The 17937-nt window shown below is 44.1% G+C and overlaps 1 protein-coding gene across 1 annotated transcript in view; it reads left to right on the top strand.

Annotated features, from left to right (window-relative positions):
* Window positions 1–16062, top strand: part of LOC111962503 (polymerase (RNA) III (DNA directed) polypeptide B) — a 49429-nt gene extending 33367 nt beyond the window's left edge. Inside the window, exons 21-28 of the mRNA XM_023985640.2 lie at window positions 89–247; window positions 491–608; window positions 1079–1221; window positions 7069–7172; window positions 13315–13481; window positions 14779–14892; window positions 15202–15375; window positions 15516–16062. Coding sequence (XP_023841408.1) covers window positions 89–247; window positions 491–608; window positions 1079–1221; window positions 7069–7172; window positions 13315–13481; window positions 14779–14892; window positions 15202–15375; window positions 15516–15645 — 1109 coding nt within the window. The 3' untranslated portion in view covers window positions 15646–16062. The remainder of the gene's footprint in view (window positions 1–88; window positions 248–490; window positions 609–1078; window positions 1222–7068; window positions 7173–13314; window positions 13482–14778; window positions 14893–15201; window positions 15376–15515) is intronic.
* Window positions 16063–17937: the final 1875 nt, after the last annotated feature.

Raw genomic sequence — 17937 nt, 5'->3', positions numbered from 1 at the left:
TACTGTACTGAAATACAAAAAGTTCTGGTATAAGTAATTACTTGCGATACTGAACTCGGTCCCTCATCTTCCATTTATTCTGCCTCAGGATTTGGAAGATGCCTGGTCTACAAGAACGCCAAGTGCACGTTGAGGCGCTACACCAATCAGACCTTTGACAAGGTGATGGGTCCCATGCTGGACGCGGCCACACGCAAGCCTATCTGGAGGCACAGTATCCTGGATGCTGACGGCATCTGCTGCCCTGGTGAGTAGCACCCTTCAGCAGGACTCCTGGAGAAGGACCCAACCGGCTCTGTTACTCTAGAATCTCACTGTCACCCATTTTATTACAACTATTTGGTTACGTCCTTTTCTCCACATGGAAACGTGTTGAAGGATGTATGTGTTTTATGTATAAAGTAACATAAAACATTTGATGTCTTTGATTTGATATTCATGCATACAGAATTAGTAAATATGGTATTCATCAATATTGTGTGTCTCCCAGGTGAGAAGGTGGAGAATAAGCAGGTGCTGGTGAACAAGTCCATGCCCACTGTCACCCAGACACCACTGGAGGGCAGTGCCCAGCCAGGACAGCCCCAGTACAGAGATGTGCCCGTCAGGTGGGTGTGCCTTCTCCCCTCATCACTCATACACCCCTGCTTTCCCACACCACTCAGAGTAACAATACCCCAAACTCCCTGAACTATTAATATAATGTTTGTTCCTCATCTACCTAGGGCTATGACTATACCGCTATCACAATATTTTTTTTACCATGGCAAACATTTTAACATGAAGCAGACTTCACTCTTTGGGCCCGTTTAAAAAAAAAACTGCTGTTTCCAACATTTTAGGGCTGTCTTCTTAAAGAAGTTAAATCTCCTTGATGTTTTTGTTTCCTTTGCACGATACTAATGAGTATCCTGATACTGGTTTTGTCCCAGCCCTACTACCATCTCTTCTGACCTTTGAGCAAAATACTTAGTTTCCCCCATATGACGGTGAGCAACCCAGTCCTTTCAGGTCCGCTCTTCACGTATTCAGCCTTGTCAGATCAGGTCAGCTGTTGCCTTTGTTCTCTTGTCTACAGTTACAAGGGCTCCACAGACTCCTACATCGAGAAGGTGATGATCTCCTCCAATGCAGACGATGCTTTCCTCATCAAGATCCTGCTGAGACAGACCAGGAGACCAGAGATAGGAGACAAGTTCAGCAGTCGGCACGGACAGAAAGGTACAACTGACCCTATCTTATCCCCAGGGCAATTTACATGTTAGTCATTTAGCAGACGCTCTTATCCAGAGCCACTTAGTTGGTACATTCATCTTAAGGTTGCTAGGTGGGACAAGCCATATTCATATAATACTCATGGGGGGGGGGTCAAGGCCTGAGACATCTGCATGAACTCTGACACTAGAGGGCATACATATTACACATTGTTTACAAACTGAAATGGGACATTCCTTTGCAACAATCTGTGTGTGTTGAGCCAGCCCCCCCCCCCCCCCCRTCRCATCTTTTAGAGGGGTTCTTCTTTTCAATTAATTGGCTCTTTGTTCTGCGCCAGACTATGCAAATGTATTACACCCTAGCAGTACACTGCTTCTCCTGAGAAAACTGTTTACAACCACCGTTGTTTTGCTGCTGCACCTCCCTCTAGATGAGGCCTGTATGATGCTTTAATCAGAAAGCCAACTGGCGCCGTGCATAATTTACTCACTTCATTAAAGGGATCGCTGCTGGGGCAGACCGGTCACTATAGTCCCGTGACTATGTCCACTGTCTCTTACAGGAGGAGTGAAGGGTCTCCAAGGGGTTAGGCCTAGCAGGAGAGGTGCAATGCTAGATTTGGGGAAAGGATGGAGTGAAGAAATTGTAGTTTTAGGTAGCATTGTACTGTGGCAGTGGTGGAATATTTTGGGTTGTTTGGTGTTACTGCACTGAAGAGTTATTTGGGCTGAAGAGATGTTTTTGCAGCCATCCTCAGGAAGGTTATGTTCTGGCTGACTACTGTTGGGATGGAATTAGCTTTGTAGGGGTAAAATGTCTCAAACTAGTAATTTACATGGGCCAGCCCCCTAGATATGTTTGCCAATGAGCTTCAGCCTCTTACCATTTGAGTGACAGCTAGCAAGATGCACACACAGCAGAGTGAGGGAGAGCGCAATGACGTGGTGCATATACAGTTGAAGTTGGAAGTTTACATACACTTAGGTTGGAGTCATTAAAACTCGTTTTTCAACCACTCCTCAAATGTTTTTGCAAGTCGGTTAGAACATCTACTTTGTGCATGACGCAAGTAACTGTTCCAACAATTGTTTACAGACAGATTATTTCACTTATAGTTCACTATCACAATTACAGTGGGTCAGAAGTTTACATACACTAAGTTGACTGTGCCTTTAAACAGCTTGGAAAATTCCAGAAAATGTCATGGCTTTAGAAGCTTCTGATAGGCTAATTGACATAATTTGAGTCAATTGGAGGTGTACCTGTGGATGTATGTCAATGCCTACCTTCAAACTCAGTGCCTCTTTGCTTGACATCATTAAAAATTCTAAAGAAATCAGCCAAAAAATTGTAGACCTCCAAATCAGGTTCATCCTTGGTAGTAATTGCCAGATGCCTGAAGGTAACATGTTCATCTGTACAAACATTAGTACGCAAGTATAAACACCATGGGACCACACAGCCATAATGCCACTCAGGAAGGAGACTCATTGTCTCCTAGAGATTAATGTACTTTGGTGCAAAAAGTGCAAATCAATCCCAGAACAACAGCAAAGGACCTTGTGAAGATGCTGGAGGAAACGGGTACAAAAGTATCTATATCCACAGTAAAACGAGTCCTATATCGACAACCTGAAAGGCCGCTCAGCAAGCAAGAAGCCACTGCTCCAAAACCGCCATTAAAAAAAGACAGACTACAGTTTGCAACTGCACATGGGGACAAAGATCATACTTTTGCGAGAAATGTCCTCTGGTCTGATGAAACAAAAATAGAAATGTTTGGCCAAAATGACCGTCTTTATGTTTGGAGGAAAAAGGGGGAGGCTTGCAAGCCGAAGAACACCATTTCAACCATGAAGCACGGGGGTGACAGCATCATGTTGTGGGGGTGCTTTTCTGCAGGAGGGACTGGTGCACTTCACAAAATAGATGGCATCATAGGAAGGGAAATTGTGGATATATTGAAGCAACATCTCAAGACATCAGTCAGGAAGTTAAAGCTTGGTTGCAAATGGGTCTTCCAAATGGACAATGACCCCAAGCATACCTCCAAAGTCGTGGCAAAATGGCTTAAGGACAYCAAAGTCATGGTATTGGAGTGGCCATCACAAAGCCCTGACCTCAATCCCATAGAAAATTTGTTGGTAAGAACTGAAAAAGCGTGTGAGCAAGGAGCCTAAAAACCTGACTCAGTTACACCAGCTTTGTCAGGAGGAATGGGCCAAAATTAATTATTGTGGGAAGCTTGTGGAAGGCTACCCGATACACTCAATTAGTATTTGGTAGCATTGCCTTTAAATRGTTTCACTTGGGTCAAGCGTATGTAAACTCCTGACCCACTGGGTATGTGATGAAAMAAATAAATAATTCTCTCTACTATTATTCTGACATTTCACATTCTTAAAATAAAGAGGTTCACCAAACTGACCTAAAATAGGGAATTTTTACTAGGATTAAATGTCAGGAATTGTGAAACTGAGTTTAAATGTATTTGGCTATGTAAACTTCTGACTTCAACTGTATCTGCAATTTTCGACCACTTTTGGCTCATGAGCACTACTTTTAGAACTACTGGCTAAAAAGTATATAAAAGTACCTGAGAATCTCTTTAAACCCTCCCCCCTCCCCCCTCCCTAGTCTAGCTGGTCATGACTAGTCTCATATTCTCTGGTCAGCTGAATAAGTTAATTATTTACCACACAAAGCTGTTGGCTGTGCAGTCCAGGGGTGGTGGATGGGGGTTGTTGAGTGCTGTGTGCCCATTGTCCTTGCTGCCAGTGTGGACCTGTATAGGGTGTGATGGAGGCCTCTGGACCCTCACTGTTGTCTTGCCTTTTTTGATTTATATGCCTCTTTATCATTCACTTTCACACAACCAACAACACCAAGGATGTCTGCTATGAGAACTAGTCTCTCCCTCTCTCATTTATCTCTCTTGCCTGCTCCTCTCTCACCTTGGTCCTCTTGCCTGTTGCTCTGCCCTTTTCCAGTCCTCATTTCTCGTTACACCTGTTCTTTCCCCCCCTCTCTCTACCGCGACCCAGGGTTTTTCTTTTTACTATTTTCTACATTGTAGTTTGTCTTCACTGTTATTCTGTCTGTGGAGGGGATTTTAAACTCAATTGGACAGCACAAATCAAAATAGGAAAATTAGTCTAGTTGCTAAAAGGATAAATAGGATATTGCAGGATTTAGGACTGCTTGATGTATGGTGTGACATCCACACCCGCTACACTGAATACTCCAGGTTAGACTACTTTTTTAATGTACAATGCAGATAGACACAGGCTTAAATCAAATCAAATTTATTTATATAGCCCTTCGTACATCAGCTGATATCTCAGTGTGTACAGAACCCAGCTAAAACCCCAACAGCAAGCAATGCAGATGTAGAAGCACGGTGGCTAGGAAAAATCCCTAGAAAGGCCAAAACCTAGGAAGAAACCTAGAGAGGAACCAGGGCTATGAGGGGTGGCCAGTCCTCTTCTGGCTGTGCCGGTGAGATTTATAACAGAACATGGCCAGGATAGAACATTGAACATAAATGACCAGCGATGGTCAAATAATAATAATCACAGTAGTTGTCGAGGGGCAGCATAGTCAGCACCTCAGGAGTAAATGTCAGTTGGCTTTTCATAGCCGATCATAAGAGTATCATCACGCTCCTGCTGTCTCTAGAGAGTTGAGCTGGGACAGGTAGCATGACCAGTGAACATGGTCAAGGTTCCATAGCCGCAGGCAGAACAGTTTTGAACCCTGGAGCACAACACAGCCAGGTGGACTGGGCGACAGCAAGAGTCATCATTGCCAGGTAGTCCTGAGGCATGGTCCAGGGGCTTAGGTCCTCCGAGAGAGAGAATTAGAGAGAGCATACTTAAATTCACACAGGGCACCGGATAGACAGGAGAAGTACTCCAGTATAACAAACTGACCCTAGCCCCCCGACACAAACTACTGCAGCATAAATACTGGAGGCTGAACAGGAGGGTCGAAGAGACACTGTGGCCCATCCGATGATACCCCCGGACAGAGGCCAAACAGGAGTATATAACCCCACCCACTTTGCACAAAGCCACAAGCCCCCACACCACTAGAGGGATATCTCAACCACCAACTTACCATCCTGAGACCCAGGCCGAGGATTATAGCCAACAAAGATCTCCGCCACGGCACAACCCAAGCGGGGGCGGTAACCCAGGACAGGAAGATCACGTCAGTGAACTTCAAGCCCACTTCAAGCTGACGCAGCCCTCCTAGGACGGCTGGAGAGTCCCAGTACCAGTGACTCAGCCCCTGTTAATAGGGTTAGAGCAGAGAATCCCAGTGGAGAGAAAGGGGAACCGGCCAGGCAGAGTACAGGCAAGGGCGATTCGTTGCTCAGAGCCTTTCCGTTCACCTTCACACTCCTGGGGCCAGACTATCATCAATCATATGACCCACTGAAGAGTGAGTCTTCAATAAAGACTTGAAGGTTGAGACCGAGTCTGCGTCTCTCACATGGGTAGGCAGACCATTCCATAAAAATGGAGCTCTATAGGAGAAAGCCCTGCCTCCAGCTGTTTGCTTAGAAATTCTAGGGACAGTAGGGGCCTGTGTCTTGTGACCGTAGCGTACGTGTAGGTATGTACGGCAGGACCAAATCGGAAAGATAGGTAGGAGCAAGCCCATGTAATGCTTTGTAGGTTATCAGTAAAACCTTGAAATCAGCCCTTGCCTTAACAGGAAGCCAGTGTAGGGAGGCTAGCACTGGAGTAATAGGATCAAATTTTTGGTTCTAGTCAGGATTCTAGCAGCCGTATTTAGCACTAACTGAAGTTTATTTAGTGCTTTATCCAGGTACCCGGAAAGTAGAGCATTGCAGTAGTCTAACCTAGAAGTAACAAAAGCATATGTAGAATACACATTTTAATTGTATGACGACAACACCGTCATGCACTAGTGAATGACTGCTCCACATCTTAATGCTATATGTCACTCCAGGGAAATGGGTTGAAGGCATTTCTGTTTTATGTAATATTATAACTTTGTTTTGTTATCCTCACGTATAATATACACAACTACAGGAACATTTGTTTGTTTAAGTGACGTTTTGAACCGGTGCGTGTCATTCACCATCTAGAGAGCAACCGGTCCTAGAGTGTATTGCGAGACTGAATTTTCCCCTGTGAATTTTATTTTTTTATGTCCAGTTGAGTTGATCCCTCTCCACTTCCTCTCTGGGCTGGACTGACAAAGCTGTGTGTGTAATCCTGGTCTCACTGTCAGACTAAGCACTTCTCCACTTCCTGCTCATGCTCTTCTCTCTTTTTTTTCATTTGCAAATGGGCCTACAATCTGTTTGCTCTGGCCAGGTATGGAAGAGTGCCTCGGCCCCTGGGCAAACATTTACCCTCACACTTAAGGCKTCCAGTCCCAGGCAGCTACCGGTGGTCTGGAGCCCTTCTCACATCATGTGACTTTAAAGAAGGCCCCACCAGACCACAGCAGCATGGAAGTGTATGTTGCACTTGGGGTAAAGGTTAGCGTGGAACTACCCTGCAAGTGTCATGTTTTTCTTCGGTTATTGGTGTTTTTAGTATTCTTTGCTAGAGGCAGAAATTAAAAGCGCACGACACTGGCAATTGAAAACACTTCAGAGACGTGGCTAGAAACTCTTGAAATGGACTTAAAGTGTATAAAGACACTTCAGCATTGCAAGCTCACTTCACTCACTATAGCATATCTTATTGATTACAGTTGGTACTTTTCATCCACGCATTAAAAATGCTGATACGCTTATGCTATATAMCCAGTATAATCTGTACCTACACTTGGGCCTCTAACTCTATCTCCCTCTCTGGTTTGTGACAGGTGTGTGTGGCCTTATCGTTCCTCAGGAGGACATGCCCTTCTGTGACTCGGGCATCTGCCCTGATATCATCATGAACCCGCACGGCTACCCCTCCAGAATGACGGTACGGTACCACCACACAATTCAACATCACCTATTCTTTGCTTTGGGGGATACAAGGACCCACTCATGGGAACTGAATGTGAGAGATAAGACTTTGTTTGGTTATCAAAATATCCCAAGGCTCACATGGCTTTTAACTTGTGCAGAAAATGAATTATTTTGTTTTGTTAAGAGTTTATAGTTTGAAACCTAGCCCCCAAAGCCTTTGATAGCTCTCACTCACTTTATCCACTTAATTTCTTTCTGATACCCAACACAAGCAGAAGCCCAACAGAAGCTGTTGTGTTGTCTCTCATTCTTCACAAGTTTCAATTGGCCCTTTTTGAGACAAAGCGCTCATTATTCCCCCTACTCTATTGGCTGGAGTATCATTGTCCTCCAGAACACACGTCCATTGGCTGGGTTTGGGCTCCCAAGTGGTGCAGCGATATAAGGCACTCAGTGCAGGAGGCGTCACTACAGTCCCTGGTTTGAATCCAGGCTATATCACATCCGGCCGTGATTTAGAGTCCCATAGGGTGGTGCACAATTGGCCCGGCGTCGCTGGGGTAGGCCGCCATTGTAAATAAGAACTTGTTCTTAACTGACTTGCCTGTAAGCAGGCAATCTTACTGTTCACTATAGGGCTGGGCGATATGGCCCAAATCTCATATCCCGATAACGATGCATATCACGATATAGCACATTTTCTGTAAATTCAATGAATAAATAGTATGTATTTAATGACCACATGTAAGGGCCTTTGTCTTATTACATGTTGAATTATTATACTCAACAAATAAAAGGTACTTAATCATATTTGACTTTCTCCTTTTATTTAGAACATTTGTGCAAATTTTCAATTAAGCATTTTAACAAAATATGAATGTATAAAAAGGTAAATAAACACTTAAACTATAGTTGCAAACAAAATAGAGGCCTAAAATATATTTATTTTTGTGAGCTTGCATGTTATTTTGGCATTAATACGTGTCCCATATCAATTTGGTACCTTGGGTCGATTGTTGCCACCAACTCACGAAACCCCCATTTCTCGACCGTGTAAATTGGGGCCATGTCTTTTGTAGATGTAAATTGTAACGGCAGCTGTTATCTCCTTCCATCTTCGTGATTCTTTGCCATATGGTGTGCCGTGGGCAAAAGCCTCTTGCAATGTCTGAGTCGGGTTTGTTTTGAGCACTACATTTCACATGATTTTTGCGTTAGTGGTGTTTGAGCCTGTTGTCGAGACRGGCATGTTTTGCAGAGGACGGTTTTCTGGAGAAACGCATTTCATGCAATTCCACATCATTTTAGAAGACTGGAGACTTGAGCAGAATATTTTTTAATACCTCAAGTGATTGAAATGACAGGCTACATTAACACTGACAATCTGAGCTCAATAAAAACAACCTTGTCTTGAATCCATCAATAGTCTATGCCTAGGTGTGTAAAGTCAGAAATATTGTACAATATGAGGAGGACATTACAGTTCCAGTTTCACTGACTCACCCAATGATGCGCAGCTCACTCACCGGTGATGGCCGATTCGCTTGTGCCAAAAGCTTCTCTTGTTTTACTTTGTAAAATAATGCTGTTCACTCAATAGACCTATTTGGAAGTTGATAACTTGGTAGCCTAAAGACAGATTAGTCTTCTCTTTTCAACAGGATCCGTTTGCTTTCCAACCTGTATTTGAAATATTGCGAAAGGCCTGTTTTTGTCTGCATGCTGTTCAATTCAGATCCAATTTTATTTGTCACGTGCCGAATACAACAAGTGTAGACTTACTTACAAGCCCTTAACTCTTCTTGAACTGCACTGTTGGTAAAAAAAAATGTGGGGGGCCTAGTAGACTAAAATAAAGTAACACAATAAGAATAACAATAATGAGGCTATATACAGGGGGCACCGGTACTGAGTCAGTGTGTTGGTGTACAGGCTAGTTGAGATTACATGTAGGTGGGGGTGAAGTGACTATGCATAGATAACAAGCAAACAGCGAGTAGCAGCAGTGCACAAAAGGGGGAGGGGTGTCAATGTAAATTGTCCGGTGGCTATTCTATTAATTTTTCAGCGGTCTTATGGCTTTGGGATGGAAGCTGTTGAGGGGCCTTTTGGTCCTAGACTTGGCACTCCGGAACCAGCGGTAGCAGAGAGAACAGTCTATAACTGGAGTCTCTGACAATTTTATGGGCTTTCCTCTGACACCGCCTATTATTTAGGTCCTGGATGGCAGGAACATTGGCCCCAGTGATGTACTGGGCCGTTCGCACTACCCTCTGTGGTGCCTTCAGGTCAGATGCCGAGCAGTTGCCATACCAGTTGCAGAGGGAGGTGTTTAGTCCCAGAGTCCTTAGCTTAGTGATGAGCTTCATGGGCACTATGGTGTTGAATGCTGAGCTGTAGTCAATGAACAGCATTCTCACATAGGTGTTCTTTTTGTCCAGGTGAGAAAAGGCAGTGGAGTGCGCTCCTTGAAAGCGTTAGGTCTAGCCTTTAGCTCGGTGCGGATGTTGCCTGTAATCCATGGCTTCTGGTTGGGATATGTACGTACAGTCACTGTGGGGATGATGTCGTCAATGCACTTATTGATGAAGCTGATGACCGAGGTGGTGTACTCCTCAATGCCATTGGATGAATCCCGGAACATATTCCAGTCTTTGCTTGCGAAACAGTCCTGTAGTGTAGCATCCGTCATCTGACCACTTCCGTATTGAGCGAGTCACTGGTACTTCCTGCTTTAGTTTTTGCTTAAAAGCCGTAATTGGGAGGATGGAATTATGGTCAGATTTGCCAAATGGAGGGTGGGGGAGAGGTGATTTTAGGATTTTATTTTTCTCTGGTTGCACATGTGACATGCTGGTAAAAATTTGGTAAAACTGATTTAAGTTTGCCTGCATTAAAGTCCCTGGCCACTAGGAGCGCATTTTCTTGTTTGCTATTGGCCTTGTAGAGTTGGTTGAGAGTGGTCTTAGTGCCAGCTTCGTTCTGTGGCGGTAAGTAGACTGCTACGAATAATATAGACAGGCGAGCAATAACTCAAACTTCTTTAATATTAGACATCGCACACCAGCTGTTATTGACAAATGCACACACCACCACCCCTCGTCTTACCAGAGGTAGCGTCTCTGTTCTGCCGGTGCATGGAAAATCCCGCTAGCTCTATTGTCTGCATCTTCATTCAGCCACGTCTCAGGGGAACATAAGATGTTAGTTTTTAATGTCCCGTTGGTAGGATAATCTTAATCGTAGGTCATACATTTTATTTTCCAATGATTGCAAGAAGAACGGGTGGKAGTGGGAGTTTACTTGCTCGCCTCCAGATTCTCAGGAGGCTGCCTGATCTGCAGCCCCTTTTCCGGCGTCTTTTCTTCACGCAAAAGGTGTGGATCTGGGCCTGTTCCAGTGAAAGCAGGATATCCTTCTCGTCGGACTCGTTAAAGGAAAACGTTTATTTCAGTCCGCGGTGAGTAAATGCTTTTCTGATGTCCAGAAGTTATTTTCGGTCATAAGAGACGGTAGCAGCAACATTATGTACACAATAAGTTAAAAAATAAGTTGTGCTAAAAAATTTACAAAATAGCACAATTGGTTGGGAGAATGTAAAACGTCAACCATGTTCTTCGGCGCCATCATCATTTGACACTGACAGATTTGCTGCCCGTTCCCAACTACGCTATGCCTTGTTATTGGGCTGAACACAATCCACAGCTGGGCAATTTTTTTAAGAAGCATTATTGAATTTATTTCTGAACAGACAGCAGTAATTCTAACTTTGGCAAATGTATTTCAATTTATCAAGCATGCTGGGGCACCTCTAGCACCCTTCCCGCGGCTATGATTCTATAAGGAAATAAGTTACGTGCAACATAGTAGGGATGAAAGTTACATGTCTATCAGAGCAGAGGGGGAAGAGAAAACGATCAAAGAAAATCTTATACTAGTTCTGTGAGCGATACAGGTGCGCTTCTCACTCACCACAGCAATTGCCATGGTTTATATTGGCTACAATGTTAATCACACCATAAACTAAACCCAGGCCGGCCCAACACTAATCAATTCTTGGAATATCAGTCACGTTTTCATWGTTTTTTTTGGGTGTCCAGGGAATTAGGGAACTTGAATTAAGCACTTATACTGTCTCTGTTTACATTTGTTTTATATACAGTTTAATTTGATCTGCCTTGTTGACAGTAGTCCCTTATCATTGGCTAGCGTTGTCATGGACAGGACACATCAATGGTTGGCCGGCGAGGATGATCATATATGCTAAAGTTAGAGGTCAGGGGGTCCGTCTGCCTGTGACCTTAGTGGTAGCTACTGCTCTGCACAACCCACAACAGCCACACTCCTGCTGGTTTTTTTTTCTCTCTGGCCCTGAATTGATCAATCAATGTTATTGATTAGCTAGAGAATGCACATACTGGTTATCCAGTTCTAAATTAGTCTCATTAAAATAGGACATAAACCACTGAACCTGTAGGCCTGTAACAGTAAACGCTCTACAACACAACTGTTATTGCTCTTTTATCTAATCTTAAACAGTTTTGTTCATTATCATCATGAAACGTCCTCTCACTGTCAACTGTTTATTTTCAGCCAACTTAACGTGTACATATTTGTATGAACATAAACTGTACAAGTTCCACAGACATGTGACTAACAGAAATGGAATGTATCCCAGAACAAGGGGGCGGGATCAAAATAAAAAGTAAGTCAGTATCTGGTGTGGCCACCAGCTGCATTAAGTACTGCAGTGCATCTCCTCCTCATGGACTGCACCAGATTTGCCAGTTCTAGCTGTGAGATGTTACCCCACACTTCCACCAAGGCACCTGCAAGTTCCTGGACATTTCTGGGGGAATGGCCCTAGCCCTCACCCGCCGATCCAACAGGTCCCAGACGTGCTCAATGGGATTGAGATCCGGGCTCTTTGCTGGCCATGGCAGAACACTGGCGTTCCTGTCTTGCTTGAAATCACGCACAGAACGAGTATGGCTGGTGGCATTGTCATGCTGGCGGGTCATGTCAGGATGAGCCTGCAGGAAGGGTACCACATGAGGYAGGAGGATGTCTTCCCTGTAACGCACAGCATTGAGATTGGCTGCAATGACGACAAGCTCAGTCCGATGATGCTGTGACACACCGCTCCAGACCATGACGGACCCTCCACCTCCAAATCGATCCCGCTCCAGAGTACAGGCCTCGGTGTAACGCTCGTTCCTTCGACGATAAATGTGAATCCGACCATCACCCCTGGTGAGACAAAACCGTGACTCGTCAGTGAAGAGCACTTTTTGCCAGTCCTGTCTGGTCCAGCGACGGTGGGTTTGTGCCCATAGGCGACATTGTTGCCGGTGATGTCTGGTGAGGACCTGCCTTACAACAGGTCTACAAGCCCTCAGTCCAGCCTCAGCCTATTGTGGACAGTCTGAGCACTGATGGAGGGATTATGCGTTCCTGGTGTAACTCGGGCAGTTGTTGCCATCCTGTACCTGTCCCGCAGGTGTGATGTTCGGATGTACCGATCCTGTGCAGGTGTTACACGTGGTCTGCCACTGCGAGGACGATCAGCTGTCCGTCCTGTCTCCCTGTAGCGCTGTCTTAGGCGTCTCGCAGTACGGACATTGCAGTTTATTGCCCTGGCCACATCTGCATGCCTCCTTGCAGCATGTCTAAGGCACGTTCACGCAGATGAGCAGGGGCCCTGGGCATCTTTCTTTTTTGTTTTTCATAGTCAGTAGAAAAGTCTCTTTTAGTGTCCTAAGTTTTCATAACTGTGACCTACCGTCTGTAAGCTGTTAGTATCTTAACGACCGTTCCACAGGTGCATGTTCATTAATTGTTTATGGTTCATTGAACAAGCATGGGAAACGGTGTTTAAACATTTTACAATGAAGATCTGAAGTTATTTGGATTTTTACTAATTATCTTTGAAAGACCGTGTCCTGAAAAAGGGACCTTTCTTTTTTTGCTGAGTTTATGTACTGTCTTGAAATGATTGTGATGAGACAAGTTGTATTCATTAGGGCACACCGTAGCAAAATGTTTAGAAAATTAGCATTCCTTATCGGGCAAGTTCAGGTAGTCCCTCCCATTTTCAGTCAGTTTTTTTTGCCTTGTTAGGGTCCTATTCATTAGGCACCAATCTCCTCCACCAGGTGGGGAAGCTGATTGAGCTGCTGGCTGGTAAAGCGGGGGTGATGGACGGGAGGTTCCACTACGGCACGGCCTTCGGGGGCAGCAAGGTAAAGGACGTGTGCGAGGACCTGATCCGCTATGGGTACAACTACCAGGGCAAGGATTACGTCACCTCGGGCATCACTGGGTAAACACACAGACATGTTTTGAGTATGTTAGCCTGGTTAAATCGTACTGTTTGATACAAGAAGTGAAACAATGGTTAGTCCATTGTTCAGTCTGGTTTAACCAGGCTAGTTGTATTTATGAATGTATGGGCATTACAGCATGGCTGCGAACATGACTTCTGTATCCACTGATTTAACAGTATTATTCACTTTATTAGGCACACCACCCCTTTCATGAAAAAATGCTTCGCTCCTACAGACAGTGAGTCAGGTGGCTGTGGCTTGCTATATAAAGCAGGCAGACAGGCATCGAGGCATTCAGTTACTGTTCGATTGAGCGTTAGAATGGTCAAAACAAGTGACCTAAGCGACTTTGAGCTTGGTATGATCGTCAGTGCCAGGCGCGCTGGTTCCAGTATCTCAGAAACGGCCAGCCTCCTGTGCTTTTCACTCACGACAGTGTTTAGGGTTTACCGACAATGGTGCGACAAACAAAAAACATCCAGTCAGCAGCAGTCCTGTGGGTGAAAACAGCTCGTTGATAAGAGGTCGAAGGTGAATGGCAAGAATCGTGCAAGCTGACAGGCAGGCCCCAACCGGCAAATAATGGCGCAGTACAAAAATGGTGTGCAGAACGTCATCTCGGAACGCACAACTCGACTGTCCTTTTTATGGATGGGCTATTGCAGTAGACGACCACACTGGGTTCCACTCCTATCAACTAAAAACAAGAAGTGGCTCCAATGGGCACGCGATCACCGTCACTAGACAATTGAGTGGAAAAACATTGCCTGGTCCGACCAATGCCTGTTCCTGTTGCGTCATGCTGATGGCAGTCAAGATTTGGCGAAAGCAGCTTGAGTCCATGACCCCATCCTGCCTGGTGTCGACGGTACAGGTTGCTGGTGTAATGGTGTGGGGAATGTTTTACTGGCACACGTTAGGTCCCTTGATACCAATTGAGCAACATTTCCATGCCCCAAAGAATTCTGGCTGTTCTGGAGGCAAAAGGGCGATCTGACCCGGTACTAGATGGGTGTACCTAATAAACTGGCCACTGAGTGTCCACTATTATAGTCCTTCTCTAGCTCAGTGTTTTTCAATCCTGGTCATGGGGACCCAAACGGGTACGGGTTGTTTTTTCCCWAGCACTAACACAGTTGATTCAACTCATCAGGCCATTGATTTGAATCCGGTGTCTTGAGTGCTAGGGCAAAAACAAAAATGTGCACCTGTTTGGGTCCCCAGGGGTTAGGGTTGAGAAACACTGCGCTATCTGTGAAGTCCCAGAATTTGATGGGTTGTTCTCTCCCTCAGAGAGCCAATTGAGGCCTATATCTACTTTGGACCTGTTTATTATCAGAAGCTAAAGCATATGGTGCTGGACAAGATGCACGCCAGAGCCCGCGGCCCCCGAGCTGTGCTCACCAGGTAAGATAAATCCCAAAGTTATATGCAGACAAAGCAATATACACAGTTTGGCTAACTTTTACTCAAAATGCCATTTTAGCAGTTTTTTTTTTTAAATGGTTGGTATGTAGTAATACCATAGACCTCAAAATGTCTACTTGCCTGTGTTTGTATGATACCTCCCCTATCTAATATTGCAGTTTTGTACACTGTCATATTGAAACTTCAAAGTAATTTGTCCACTAAGTACAGAAAGTAATCCTTGAGCCATACCTGACCCAATACCCCCCCCATCTTACCTGCCGTGTCTCATGCTGCTGTTCACCTCAGACAGCCCACGGAGGGGCGCTCTAGAGACGGAGGCCTACGTCTGGGGGAGATGGAACGTGACTGTCTGATTGGCTACGGGGCCAGCATGTTGCTGCTGGAGCGCCTCATGATCTCCAGTGACGCCTTCGAGGTGGACGTGTGCGGTCAGTGTGGCCTGCTGGGATACTCCGGGTGGTGAGTGTCCTTTTTGGTCCGTCTGTGATTCTGTATAATAGTAGTCAGACTTGACGTTGATGCCAAGGATCTGTTTCCATGTATTGTAACTGCAGATTTAACTGCTTACAACCAATAAAGTATTTGATGTGTGTCTTCAGGTGCCACTACTGTAAGTCCTCCTGTCACGTGTCCTCGTTGCGGATACCCTACGCCTGCAAACTGCTCTTCCAGGAGCTGCAGTCCATGAACATCATTCCCCGCCTCAAACTGGCACGCTACAACGAGTAACCTTGTCCCCAGGCATATTGCTACCACATACCGAGTTTGACACAGGGAGGGAGGGAGCTGGCTGTTGGAGGGTAGAGCTAGAAAAGAGACGGACAACAACAAGCGGCATTGATTATCCAAATTGACAACTGTCAATATAATGAAGCAGGAAATACTATAGCACTGTTACAATAATGGAATGGCTACAGTATGTCAGAAAATGGGTTATTGTAAAAGCATACAAATACCACTTGTTTTTGTTTGCAGAACAGCAAAATATTGGCTACTGGAATACATTTTTTGGTTTGCTTTTGTTTGACATTTTTGATTGTTTTAATATTTCTAAAACATTTCAGGAGTTCTGAATGCATGTTTAGCTACATTTACACTTTTGTGACTTGTTTTGTTGTGTACTTAATAAACATTTTTTTCTTTGTATTTTTATTGTGGACCTCAGAACATCCTTTCAAATTGTTGATGGAGACATTGTTAAAATATACAGGAACAAAACTCATCTTGAATGGGATATTGGACATTACATTTTGAAGTTACTCTCTTTGATTGCATAGTTTTGAATGGTAAAATATGGGCAAGAATCTTATTAAGATAAGGTACATAAGAAATTGGTTGTCATTTAGCAGTATTCTATGACTAATGATAACAAATGTGAGGATATTTACATTTCAGACACAGGATGACCCAAAGTGTATGGGTAGATGAGTTTGACACTCCACACTGAATACCAGACACCACTGAGGATGTGTTCAGTGTGAACACTAAAGAAGCCTATTGTCCTTCTCTTATTAGCAATACATTGACTATTTTGTGTCATCCCGTTTCAATGCAAAGCTTTAACACCACAAACATATACACAGTTTAAAGTTTACCCCACCCACAAAGTTGAATTGAAGCTTTTTGATTGGACAAAAGCAGTGCACATCAATAGGACGGCGAGGAGGGTAGAGTGGGTGGCTGCACCTGTCCTAGCTAATGAGGCGCTAATGAGCCAGTAAAGGGCAGGATGGGAAAAGGATGTCCGCCGAGGCGGACTCCGCCTCCTTGTTCCTTTTTTACTAAATTAATTAGATCCTCATGTAGGGCCGTAGTTTACCGTGACCAACTCAATGGGAGTTTCTGGCCTCGTTTGATGTTGATGTTCTGACAATGCAGGAGCCTTGTATGGGCTCTTGAAGACATCTTAATTAGGCGGTTATAACGTTAACTAATGGGTTATTTACAGATTTATTGGTCCAGTTCCTATTCTATCAGCAGGCAAACTGTTGACCGAGCAGATCATCTCTCAAACAAGTTTCCAGCCAACCTTTTTACACGAGTAAAGTAGTCTACTTGTCGGATAAAATGTCATGACAGGTCTGATGGAAACCGAAAAATGTATGGTAAACTTTCCAAATGTCTAGCGTGTTTTGTCGACAAGGTGGGATCTTTTTGTATCGGTAAAATTAATTATGGGAAAAATATTGATATAATTGCCATTATATTGAAGTAAATCAGGAAAGCATGCAGTTTATTAGGCTGCAGATTAAATACATTCTGAACTTCACAGGGTGGTGAAAGTGCCATGTGAGGAGTTTGATACTCCTTTCCAATAAATATCGAGAGTCTTGTTCTAGTGACATGATCATCGATGCGTGGTTGCCGTTTGTTAAATACAAATAATCTCATTATGTAGGCAAAATGTGCGCTGTTGGCTAGACAACACGTGCCAATACCGAAGTGTGCAAATAACGCAACGTGTTTTTTTTTAAACCATCAGAGTTGAAAATGCGATGGAAACCCATTTAACTTTATTTTTTTGTGACTGCAAATGGTATTTTTATGTGATCACCACACACAGTCTTATCTGCAAAAAGTCAATTTGATCGAAACATCTCTGGTGGGAAAATGCGGATATTGTTTTTATTTTAATTTTTAGAATATTCGCATGAAAATCTGTCGCCAGTTGGATGGAAACCTAGCTAACATTAAAGGCTGTGATTTGATTGCCGACTATAAATACACACATACATTGATTAGATAACGGGTTTCTTTAGTAGCCCAACCTGTAATACTGTAATACCAATGTTATGTTTAGCAGTTTTGCTTCATGTACTATTTTGCCTTACCAAGCAAAAAGGCAGTTACTGCTCATTTGGTCAAAAATGAGTTAATGTATTTTTTGCTACATTAAATTGTATGCTTAATCATGTGGACAAGTATCCTGCCTCTATTGTGTTTTGGGGAAAAGGGGGGTATCGTCCAACGGGGCCACAGTGTCTCCCGACACCTCCTGTCTCAGCCTCCAGTATTTATGCT

Source organism: Salvelinus sp. IW2-2015, linkage group LG4q.1:29 (genome assembly GCF_002910315.2).
Source record: "Salvelinus sp. IW2-2015 linkage group LG4q.1:29, ASM291031v2, whole genome shotgun sequence".
NCBI lineage: Eukaryota > Metazoa > Chordata > Actinopteri > Salmoniformes > Salmonidae > Salvelinus > Salvelinus sp. IW2-2015.
Note: the sequence above shows the minus strand (reverse complement) of the source record. Positions and strands in the feature narration are given on the sequence as shown.